The 13,062-nt window shown below is 39.0% G+C and overlaps 1 protein-coding gene across 1 annotated transcript in view; it reads left to right on the top strand.

Moving 5' to 3' along the window:
* Positions 1-13,062, top strand: part of Otc (ornithine transcarbamylase) — a 59,005-nt gene that overhangs the window by 21,806 nt on the left and 24,137 nt on the right. Inside the window, exon 4 of the mRNA XM_026387574.2 lies at positions 3,969-4,056. Within this exon, the coding sequence (XP_026243359.2) occupies positions 3,969-4,056 (88 nt within the window). The remainder of the gene's footprint in view (positions 1-3,968; positions 4,057-13,062) is intronic.

Genomic DNA, 13,062 nt, shown 5'->3' with positions numbered 1-13,062 from the left:
AAGGCAGTTGGATACGAGTCTGGAGTTTTGGAGTGAGATCTGGCTAAGAGAAATTTGGAAGTCATCAGTATATAGAGGGCATTTAAGTCCATGGGACTGGATACTGGATTTGAAATTTTTGCTAGTGCTAAAGCAAGGAACACCTGCATTTTCCTAGAATACCCAGATGTAGGGCAGAAGAGGAAGGTGGAAAGGTGAGCTTGAACACTTTCAGGAGTCAAACATCAAAAATGGCATCAGACTCTTTATTACTGGACCTATGGCAAGTAGGACCATTTGGGTGTTTCATATTCTCTAATTCTACTTGGAACCTAGCACATCTAATCTACAAGGGATCTCAGGACTTTAGTCATTTTCCAGAAGAAAAAAACATCTGAGTACAGTTTCACTATGTTGTCCTGTTCCTGTAGATCACAATGTGGGCAGGCTCAGAGGGGAGCTCCCCTACAGGGATTATAAAACAATCTTCCACGATTTTTTACATTCTTTGATTCTCAGAACCCCCGTCTATACAATTCTTATAACAGCATATACTATGCACTTTATCAGAGCAGAGGATTCAGTAGAAGGATGTTTATAAAACTCTCGCACTTGACTGTGTTCTGTGAATAATTATTGCAAGTGTCAGAACATGGTGGCCTCTGGATGAAAAACATTTGGTTTGGATTTATTTCAAGGAGAATTTTTAAGTATAAAATAGGTAGAATATAATTATTTCATTTTTATACAGTGACAGAAACAATGACAAGTTTTCAAATGAATAGAAAAATAGAAACATTACCAGAGGGAGCACACTAATACTCTTTTTATCAATCTAACAATTGCCAATATACTGCTGTCTTTAATTTATTTTTTATTGCTGAAATCTTTTTGATTTTTTTTAGTTGTAGATGGACCAATACCTTTATTTATTTATTTATTTATTTTTTGAGGGGGGGGGTACCAGGGATTGAACCCAGGGGCATTTGACCACTGAGCTACATCCCCAGCCCTATTTTGTATTTTATTTAGAGACAGGGTCTCACTGACTTGCTTAGCACCTCACTGTTGCTGAGGCTGGCTTTGAACTCGTAATCCTCCTGCCTCAGCTTCCCAAGGTGCTAGGATTACAGGCAAGCGCCACTGTGCCCGGCAATTTTATTTATTTATTTTTATGTGGTGCTGAGGATCGAATCCAGGGCCTCACACATGCTAGGCAAGCGCTCTACCACTGAGCTACAACCCCAGTCCACTGCTAAAATATTTTAAATTGAATTAAAAGTACAATATTTTTATCCCCAAATACATCAATTTGCATCTTTTTAAAAACAAAGGATATTTTACTATATAGCTATATCATTACTTACATAAGAAAAATAATGATTCTTTAATATCATTTAATACCAGTCCATTTTCAAATTACATTATTCTAATTTTGCTAAGGCATCAGAGGAGAATTTCATAAGTCCTTGAGTCAAATTCTCATTTGTGGGTCTAAAACAAACTCCTCATCTCTCGTGTGGGGCTGTGGCTCAGTGGCAGAGCACTTGCCTAGCACATGTGAGGGCCTGGGTTCAATCCTTAGCACCACATATAAATAAATAAATAAAATAAAATTGTTAAAAAAAAAACTCCTCACCTCCTCCAATTCACTATGCAATTAATGATTTCCTCCTCTTTCATGGAAAACAGATGGGATTATCAAACTGTGACTGTTGCATATTTCCCAAAAGATAAATTAGGCACAATGTAGTATGAAAGGAAAAGTAATATTTGCAAAATACCTCAGACAATTTTCTATCTTGTAATTATGCTTATTTGCCTTTAATTATGTTTTGGAGGAAGTCTGCCCGTTGAACCTGTCTCCAATGAGATAGCAATGTTCTGGCTGGATGTCACCATCTCCCACAGTTTTGCCCCAGAGGAAGTGACAAAAGGCTCTGCTTGTGCCTGCAAGTTTAGCTGTGACTTGGAGCAGAGTCCTCTGTGTAGCATTCTCTTCAAAACAATAGAATGTGTTACAAGGGCAGTACAGGGTGGGAGCCATCCTCACCTGCTCAGGTATCCACAATACTCTCTCAATGCAAGGGTGATTGAAAAAGCAGTGAGCATAATGTGTGAATGGAACTTCACAAGAAAATGTGAATGTCTTCATTAGAAAATGTAGAAATCAGTAAAGTGACCCTTTAACACTTAGTGACTTGAAAGCACAATCTCTTTGCTTACTTTATTTTACTTTTAAAAAATTAAGGTACTTATAGTAAAATGCATAGCTTTTAAGCATATACTTTAATCAGTGTTGACAAGCGTGTATATCCATGTAATCCACAGTAACCCACACTGTATATAAAAGATATAAAACATTTTCATTGCCTGACACAGTGGTGCACACCTGTAATCCCAGTGGCTCAGGAGGCTGAGACAGGAGGATTGAGAATTCAGGGTTAGCCTTAACAACTTAGGGAGCCTCTAAGCCACTTCGTGAGACCTTCTCTGAAAAGAATAATAATATCAAAATAATAATAACAACAATAGGCTGGTGTTGTAGCTTAGTGGTTAAGTGCTCCTGAGTTAAGTCTACAATGCAAAAACCCACCAAACAAACATTTTCATTACCCTAGAAAATTCCCCAATACTCCTTCCCACTCAATCCCCCACTCCAGAAGCAGCCACTGTTTTAATTTTTGCCACTCTAGGTTAGTTTTTTTCGTTTTTGGTACCAGGGATTGAACCCAGGGACCTTAACCACTGAACAACACCACCAGCCCCGTTTGTATTTTATTTAGAGACAGGGTCTCACTGAGTTGCTTAGGGCCTCACTAAGTTGCTGAGGCTAGCTTTGAATTTGCAATCCTCCTGCCTCAGCCTTCTGAGCTGCTGGGATTACAGGTGTGCGCCACTGTTCCTGGCTCTATGTTAGTTTTGCCTAGACTAGAACTTCATATACATGGAATCATAGTATTTATTCTTCTGGATCTAGCTTCTCTCATATTATGTTGGAAATAGTTTATTCCTTCTTATTACTGAGTAGTATTCCATTATAATCCATAATAGCCCATATAACTATTTTATTTTTCTATTTTCCTGGCTGGACAGCTTTCTATATTGAAAGAATCAAACCTAGGCATAGTGTAAGGGACCAGCGAAACGTCGGAGGAAGAGACCGGCTTCATGCAATAAGCATAAGGGGATTTTTATTGAGGATCCTAATTCAGCGCGCTGAGGCTCTAGGCCCACTCAGGAAGATAGAGTAGCCCAGAGCCCCGGGCAAGGGTTGAGCAGTGCTTAAGTACACTTTTTGGGGAGGGCAGGGGCTTTGCATACATCACAGTCTCTTTTAACAAATCACCATACACCGCGGGAAAATCAAACAATAATTCTTAGACTTGATTAGTACATTCATTGGCGGGAACAGGCTGGGCGGGGGTGATTGGTCACTTCTAAGCGGGGTACACATTCAAACTGATTGGTTTGGGCCTTGAATGCCTACATGCCGGGCTACACAGAGTCCTAAGTTATTAAACAACCAGAGGATCAGGAGGAATATTTACTGGGCAGTTCGGGTATTGTCCTAACAGCTACAGGAACTCCAGGTTTTGGGGGTAGCTGAGGAATTTAACAATACCTGGTCCTTCACTTTTTAACCCAGGCTTTGCAGTTTAGAAGCAGCTTTACAATGCCTGGTCCTCTACATTTTAACTCAGGCTTTGCAGCTTAGAAACTTTACCCTTTCAATAGATCCCAAAAGGGAACAATGTTCTATCACTGCCATGTCCCTAACAAATAGATGCAAAGATAAGTATACACCTGAAGGAAAGTTAAGACCTTATGCACAAAATTTCATCCACTTCCCTCAATTCTTCATTTTGCTTTGTTTGGAAATTCCCTGTCAGAGAGGTCGAGAGCTTTAAAGATGGTCACTTGTCAATTGAGATGGTGTCAATTGCTCGTAATTTTGTTTCACATTCCAGTTCTTTTTTTTATTATAGGTTTTGCACTTCTGGGAGGACACCCTTGTTTTCTTACTACACAAGATATTCATTTGGGTGTGAATGAAAGTCTCACAGACACAGCTCGGTTTGTAAATCTTTTCTTCTCTCCAAATATTATTTCAAAATTTGATGGATAAATTTCAAAAAGAAAATGTGCTACTCTGTAAATAATGGTTTTCCCTCTGAGAATCCTTTGTACCATTCTCCATTTTGTCTTTCTCTGTTTACCTGATATTTGGACTGCCTCTTCATCATCCTCTGGCCACTTTTTCATGAATTAAGATTTTTTTTTGTGTGGTGCTGGGGATTGAACCCGGGGCCTTGTGCATGTGGGGCAAACTCTCTACCAACTGAGCTATATCCCGAGACCAAGATAAATTTTTCTTAGCATTTTTTGAAGAATTTCTGATTATAAAATTTCAAACAATGAAACTCGGAAACCATGAAGTATGATTCTTACATTTAACAGTTGTGAAAATGGAGGTCCAGGAAAATTAACATAACTAGTTAGTATCAGAGTAGGTAATAATATGAATAGCTAACATTTATTGAACATTTATTATGTGCCAGCTACTGTTCTCAGTTTATCTTTACAACAACCCACAAAGATTATCAAAAAGATGTTAAACAGTCTAATTAGGAACATACTAGCTGCTCTAACACAACATTTCAAATGTCTTAACATAGTCAATGACTTAACTTAGTGCAGATATTCTTGATTGCTAAGAGGGAAGGACAGATTATTAAGTTACAGATTCATTCAGCAAATGGCCGAGAGTAGCTCTGCCATCTTCAACACGTGGCCTCCAAGGTCACTCTGGATGTCAATATCCAGCTAGGACCTAGGAGAAGAGAGCATGAAGAAGGGATACTTGCTTCAAAGCCACCTTAGCGGGGAAGTGGCACAATCACTTCCATTCACATTCCATGGGCAAGTACTAGGAGCTCAGCCTAACTTAGATGAAAGGAGAGATGGCAAAAGGCTCTTGTCCTCTATGTTATAGTGAAAGACTGAAACAGGCCTTCCGACTCCACATGCAATGCTCTCACCACTACAGAATGTCTGGCTGAGAAATCCAGAGCAAACGTCTTTGTTAAATGTTTTACCCTCAACAGAGAAGACTAATGTTTTTTTTTTCCCCTGAAATGATATGCTGTAAAGTAACTCCTTGCAGACACTGTCTGCTTTTTATGGCAATAATCCAAACGTACACTAAAGAATTCACCTTATTTGACTTGCTGAAGAGATTTCAAATATCTCATCTTCAAAACTTTTAGTTATGTTATTTCAGGTGGGGCAATGCCAGAAATAAGAAGTGTGATTAGCCTCTGGATACTAGAGACAGAATAAATGAACATAAATGAGTTTTTCTTCCAGATATGCTGCCACTGACTGCGATTATATTTGCCTAACGATTTTGCTTATGCAAAAGCGAAACATATTTTATTCATAAGCAAATATTAAAATCAGGTTGAAGGATGAAGTCAGTGAAACATATAGGGGAGAAGTTTCAGTGGAGATTCTCCACTCAGGACCAGGTGAACCATGGTGACTAAGTCATGTGTGAAGTAGTGGCTGGAAAATTGTATAGTTAAAAGAACATGGAGCACCCAATAAAGACTTAAGCAGGGCAGATTAGCATCCAGAAAGAGGTCAGGGCCTAGAAATCAATAGAGTGGGAAGGATCCTATAAATCAGAAACAAATAACCAAGCATAGTTTGAAATTTGAGGATGAGTATAAACATGCTCATTTTCGTGCCTGCTGTCCACACAATTCCCATTATGAGTCCTTGGATAGAGGAATTCTAGAAAGATCCTAAGGAAAATTGTGCTCAAAAGTTCCAACATGATTGCAGCTTTCTGAGTTCATGTATTTAGTTCCATGGCTTCATAAATATATGCACACATAGGACTGGATCCACATAATTCTAATTGATCATTTCATCTGATCCAAAAGACTGAATGGAAATAATCGGCACACCTTAAAGGATAACTGTTATGGACCTCTTATGTCATTATCTCTAGATCATTGTAAAGATCTTATAAAGTAAATATTATTGGTCTGTTTTTATAGATGAGGAAACCATGGCTCAGAGAAGTAATGGAACTTAGAAGCTAATTTAGGATTGAAGTCATGCCATCTTTCAAGGCCAGGTTGTTTTGATCACCCCAAATGCTTCTTCTATTTAGACCATGAGAAGGACAGTGAAATAAGTTATGGAAAGCATTGGATTATGTGTAAGGAGGCCCCCAGGGCCAGTAGAAGGCCTCAGGACTCAGCATAGTCATATTCAATCAGCAAGGGGAAAAGACACAGGTGGTAAAGTCCATAGGAAACCAGGTGCAAGCTTCCAAAAGTCTTCCCCTAGTGGGGTCACGTAGGGAACACACGTAATTCTCTTAGTAATGGATTCTGACAACACATGTGCAATGTCAACAAAGGAAACTCATTAGAGACTGTGCACCGAGGGTTTTTATTGGAACCTGGTAACATTGGAACCCTCTCCTTGGCATGTACCCAAATTCCATATGTCCAAAAGGAAAACAGGTGTTCACCTTATGCCATATTGTTTGTAAAAATGCTTGAGGCATGGTGAGTCATTCTTATCAATCCTGGGAATGGTGGAAACTCTTCCCAGAGTGAAGTTCCCAGATGTCATCCAAGTGCCAACCTTCAAGGAAATGTTTCAAAGAATAGCAGTCAGTTATATAGTTAGTGCATTTTGGTGAGGCTTGGAAATCAGGATACTTGAGACCTAATCTCAGCTTTCCAACTTACCTACTCTGATTTCATAGGAAAACATTTCACTGGATCTTCATTTCCTTTTCTACAAAAGGAATTCATTCTGATTTTTAAGGTCCAATTTATCCTCCTAAAAGCATACAGTATATCAGATAACAGGTGATAGTCCTTAAACAGAGTTGTGTGTCCCAGTATAAACTATGTGTAGACAGATGCAGAGGAATTTAGATCAGGGTAGAGATAGTAGGTAGAGAGATTAATTCCAGGGTTTCTAAAACCCAGTTTGGGGATTATATTGGGGCATTTGTTAAAATGTAGAATTCTGGACCCCACACTCAGAAATTCTAATTCTCTATTTTAAGTTTCATATGGCGTGAGGTAATCTACATTTTTTACAAGCTTCCCACGTGATTCTAATGCAAGAGTAGGTGAACTATACTTTGAGAGATCCTGAGTTGACAGATGATATAGGAAACCTGGGCTGTTGTGCTGTGTATGTAGACTAGTAAAGTCATGAATAGTAAAGAATGGATTGATCATAAGAGATTTTTTTGTGATTTCATGTCAACTGATTGTGACAGATGATTAGATAATGGAGATGAAATGATTCCAGATTCATTACTCTTAAAGGATGTGTGTGTGTGTGTGTGTGTGTGTGTGGGGGCAGAAAAGGAAAGAGAAAGAAGTTTCTGCTTTGTGGAGAAGGTATATAGATCAGGTATTGGACATACTGCATTAAAGATTGAACCTTTAAATGTACCATGTTCACAAGCCACTGAAGATAAGCACCTTGGGTGACACTGGGAACTGGAAAAATATAAGTACCTATAAGCTCAGTGGTAAAGAAAAAGAAATGAGCTCCAGAGTCTCTTGGGAGAATTGTAGAAGGCTATACCTTGAGGGCAGGTGCAATTAGAGTAAAATGAGAATAAAGATAGTATAATATTAGAACAGTCTGGAATAGGAGATGTGGGGTGTCAGAAAAGGGGACAGAGCAGCTTACTGTGGAAATCTGGCTTTCTCCTGTGTGTCCCAGTATTGCTTAATCTGCCAAAATACCTAACAAACAAGATATGCTGAGACTCAGAAATTCAATAAACCCAAATTGAAGAAGACAAGAAAAATCCACTGCCTTTTACAGAAGTAATTGAACAGGAGAAGTAAAGAAGCAGATCTTAATGACATCTATTCTGCAACATGGACCACACAACCCTTAACAATTGCCTCTTTTGCTTTTTGTAGAAGTTTAAATTTTTAAGATGTAAAGGGATTGGGTGATGTTTAAGTGACAGTGCTTGCCCTTTCAAATCAAGAAAATAGTGCACACCTGACACTGATTGATGGTGTCGCTTCTTCAATCTACCTGTCTAGCTGCTCTGGGGGCCTGGTAGAATAAAAAAGTGCCTGCACATTGGTGAAAGAAGAAACTGAGGGGGAATTTAGTGAATGCAGTAACAGAAATCGGGGGAGTAAAGCCAGGCCAGTCTCTTGTAAGGTGTTAAATGCAATTTCCAAAGTGTCACTTATTTTTCAAGTGATTTAATTATTCATTTATTCAAAAACAGTTATTGAATACCTAGTTTTTCTTCCAGACATTTTAGCACTGAGAATAAAATGATGATCAAATCAAACAAGATCCTTGTTGGAGTGGAAATAAAATCCAGAGTGAGGAGGGCTTTTAATAAATAAACAAAGCATGAATAAAAAAAGCAGGTTGAAATATGTACTATAATGAAGCTAAGGCAAGGTGATCTGTCAGTGGAGGTGACCATCAAGTTTAGAACTCAATGAAAAGACAGAGCCAGAAATGCAAAGCTATGGGAAGAGCATCACAGACAGAAAGAACTGCTGGTGCAAAGGCCTAAGGCAGCAACACATTGCATGTATGCAGGAATAGAAGGAAAAGCAGCAATGTTGGAAAATGTCCGAGTTGTGGGTGAATTCTCCTCAGCTAAGTCTGAGTTGAATATTGTGAAATCTGAAGGTAAGTGAAGGGGAGCACTGATAGGAGCTGTCTATTGACATTTTGGAGGAGCTGGTATATCAGGGAGCCCCCAATTCCATTCCCAAGTTCAATGATTCATTAGGATTTATAGGGCTCAATGGTTATATTCATGGCTAAGATTTATGACAACTAAAGGATACAAATCAAGATTGTAAAGGATGGTTAGGAGTATAAATCATTGGTAGAGCCCTTGCCAAGCATGTATAAGGCCCTGGGTTCAATTTTCAGCATCACACATACGCACACACATGCACACACGCATACACACACACATGCACATTATCACTCCATCACGCATATGCATACACATACTACAAAGGAAAAAGGCACATAGAGTAAAGTCTAGAGGAATCCAGGTACAAGTTTCCAAGTCTTACCCAGTGGAATTACACAGGGTGCACTTAATTTTCTCAGCAAACCAGCTCTCAGAGTTTTTACTGGAAACTGGTCATTTAAGCACCCCTCTGCCTAGGACAAACCCCAATTTCAGTCACTCAGAAAGAAAGAATATATTTAGCCTAAATAATAGTGTGTGTACCCCCATTAGTTTGGGGAATGGTGGAAACTCTTCTAAAGTCCAGGTTCCAAGATGCCTGCTGAGGGTCACCCTTGTAAGCAGGTCTTCAAAGGATAGCTGTCTCATGGCCACCATATTAATTCTTTTCTGCACAACCAGGCTCTCATCTCTCTTCTGCATTTTGAAAAGAAAAAAAAAATCCATATGTTCTCTAACTGGTAAGGATAGTCTTAAGATTTGAGTTGTTTACTCAGTTCAATGCTGATCCCTAGAAGCCAAGGCTCCCATCAAATAGAATCAACCTTTTTGCTCACTTCCCTCTTTTGAGAAGTCTCTATCATTAACTCTTTTCCACCCTCTAACATATCAGAAGGCACCAAACATATACCTGTGCATTGAGATAAATTTGCTTCACATTGGACAGCATTTTCAGATTTTGTCAATACTCTGGTGCTCTATTGGGGTTAAGAGATAGATACTCTATTTTTTCCCTTGCCCTGGGCTTGTACTTTTAGATGTAACAGCAGAAGTGACACCTTAGCATGACTCAGATCGCTGATTCTTTGGAAATTTAAAATCAGATGGAACTTAGCAACAGCAGTGGAACATTATCACTCCAGTTTCAAGGCTTTGTGTTTCTTCCATAATGATAGCTGTTCATGCCTAATGCTCTGAGTGCACAATTGAAAGGTGCATAATAGCTTCACAGTCATTTGCACTTTAATACAGTACTTAGTAATATGGCTTCAGGAACCATGTGTATGAAAGGCTCCATATAAAACCAAATAATGTAATGTTGTTCTACTCTAATTACTTTCCCTATAGAAGTAATTTACTTACGGTAGTGATTGTTAAAGTGTGTTCTACTAATGTAAAACTAAGAGAGGAATCAGCATAAACCATCGTACTAGTTTCCTAGAGCTGCCACAACAAATTATCACAAACTTCAGTGTTTAAAATAATAGAAATTTATTTTTTTACCATTCGGGAGAGTAGAAACCCCAAATCCATGTGTCCACAGGACCATGAGTCCCTTTGTGGTGGCTCCTGTAATCCTTGGCACTTCTTCACTTGTAGTTACATCACTCCAAAATCTGTCTCCATCTTTACCCTGGCTTCTTCTCTATGTGTCTCTGTGTACCCTGTCCTCTTCATAAGAACAGTCATTGGATTTAGAACCTACCCCCACACCAGTATGACTTCGTTTTAACCAGTTACATCTGCAAAGGCCCTACTTCCAAATGAGATCACATTCTGAGTTTTTAGTCATCAAGAAACAGGCCTTTTGGAGGGACAACATTCAACTCACTCTGCCCATGCAGCATAATGGAAGAGTTGCCAACTGTTATTCTGACACCCCAAATAACGGAAATTATGGAAGAATTTCTACATGAGAAGCAGTCAAAAGAAACAGGGAATCATGGTCATATTTAAAGGAATGTTTTTTAAAGTGTTCATACCAATGGTATAAAGATCAAAAAGGTAAAATTTATAGTCTTTATTGGCAAAATATTTTAAAATATTGGTACCTAATGGGAAATATTTGCCTAATTAGGTACTCAATAGATCGGTGCCAAATGAGGAATATGACGTCACCTTGAATCTTTACAGAGGACACCAAGACACCACACAGGACAGTTATATATCCTTAGGTAAATGGTGACAATATAACAGTTCTTACAGCCTGAACTATGTTATATTCTCTTAGAATCATGTGTTGTAGTATAAAGAACAAAGGCATTGAAGCAGAGTCAGGTTTTGATTCAATTCATAGCTCTCCTACACACTGGCTCTTGTGGTTTGGGCCAGTTGCTTCTGAGTCCCAGTTTCCTGAGTTGCAAAGTAGAGATGTTTTATGAATCATATGAAGAGAAATGTGATCATACTTGTAAAGTATGGGCATACAGAAGAAATTCAAGTTATGTTAGTTGAATCAAGTTATGATCTAACCCAATCTTGGGACAATCTCCAACTCAAATCTGGCCTTCTATGTGGTTTCCCAGATGGCTCACACTGAACTTCCTCTAGCTCATTTTGAAGAGATCATTCTGAATGCCATAGTGCCCTACTGATTTTTCTCAAAGGTTCTCAAACTTGGAATCTGACATTTAAGCCAAAACAATCTGGTCACTGTAAAATATTTCATGAATGAGTTGAAAATGGCAATTTCATTCCTTCTTGGCTTTTTCCAATACTGGCCTATTTGATAAGGCCCTATGTAGGCTTGATGAAGGTTTTCTTTCTTTCTTAATCATTCTTATATTGATATAACTAAAATGATAACTTGAGTATAAATACCAGAGGGTTGGAATATTCTCCCTCCTCAGGGGAGACTCAGAGAGTTTATCCTTTGACCAATTTACATTGCATATCCTATTTCTCCTCTAGGGCCTTGACCCACTTTTATAACAAATAAAATTAGGAAACATCCATTTTGGAAATGATGACAGTACTCTCAATGGTGTCATTATATGCAACCAAAGTTCTTCTCAGTTTCCTAGTCAGCTATTCAACTAATAAATGTTGTCATTGATAACAAACTGGAGTCTAGATTGCACATGGTCTAATTTGAGGCAGAATGGAGACAAAGGAGAGAATGAATAGCAAGGCCCTATGAGAATACAACTTCTGTTTGTCTTTGGCTTTTGTGAATCTGTAGGGATCCAGCTTGACTTATACATCTTGAGTTACAATTACCCTTGTTGCCCCTGAATAACCCTGGCTTGTTTATAGATAAACAAAGCCATTAGAATGGTATGTACTGCACATGCCAGGAATGTGCCTGATGTCTTTGATGTAAGTTTGAGATAATCCAGGTACATTTCAGTTTAAATGAAAACCATTTTTGCTCTGGTCACCATCTAAGCCCCCTCCATCTTGTCCAAGTCTTGTTGCTGCCCTTGACTGTTACAGGGCTGGGGTCTTCTAGGTGCAGCCTGAGCTGCCACTGAAGTTCTTGGGTGCTTGTTCTTATGAATCTGCTGATTCATAAGAACACAGAGTAGTAAGAGAAACACAGAGTAGTAAGCAAAAAGACAGTGAAAGGACAGGGTAACATATGACATAGGACCTGTACAGACCACCTGGAAGAAAGGGCAGTGCAGTGCTCACAGATTTGGAGTTTTTAAGGAAGTTCCTTCCCTGTTCTTGCCTGGGTTCTCCTGATTCCTTAATTGGTTTATTATCCTTTGGATAATCCTCAGCAAACTTTCTTTGTGAGGTCTTGATGTTCTGGTTGACAGGGCGATTGGGGGATGTGACATAGTTTCAGTGACAGGGGAGGGTTCTGGTGACTTGGTTACAAGAGGTAAGGACATTATGGTCTAAAAACAGTGATGTCCCTTGAGGAGCTATAATCAACTATAGCTGAGAGAGGTCTTGACATCCCAAAGCCCACTTTTCTGAAGCATGTGTGCTTCAATTAGGTTTCCCCATGATTTTAAGTAATAGTTCCCTCAAAGGATCATAATTACCTACATCTTGGGGAAGGTTGGGCATTCCAGCCCACATTCCCAAATGCTTGCCTGTTTAGATAAAGTTCCCTGTGGTTTCGGTTTTATGACTCTTGCATTTTTCTTGGTGCATAGGCCTAATGTCTGTCCTGCATTGTCCTTTTTCCCACTCACCTGTTCATGGTTAACTAAACTACCTAACACTGACCACACTTCTCTCAGTGAATCCTGAATAGATTGCACTCTGTTCAATCCTGAATCTATCTCTTTCTTTGTTCTCCTGGTACCTTGTAGCCAGTTCTCACGTATCAGCAGTGGATTTTCCCAAAACAGTCATAGTCAGTGCGTTCTATTATTTTAGGAACAATTCAA

Source organism: Urocitellus parryii, chromosome X, assembly GCF_045843805.1.
Source record: "Urocitellus parryii isolate mUroPar1 chromosome X, mUroPar1.hap1, whole genome shotgun sequence".
Taxonomy (NCBI): Eukaryota; Metazoa; Chordata; class Mammalia; order Rodentia; family Sciuridae; genus Urocitellus; species Urocitellus parryii.
This window is presented reverse-complemented; position numbering and strand designations above follow the sequence as displayed.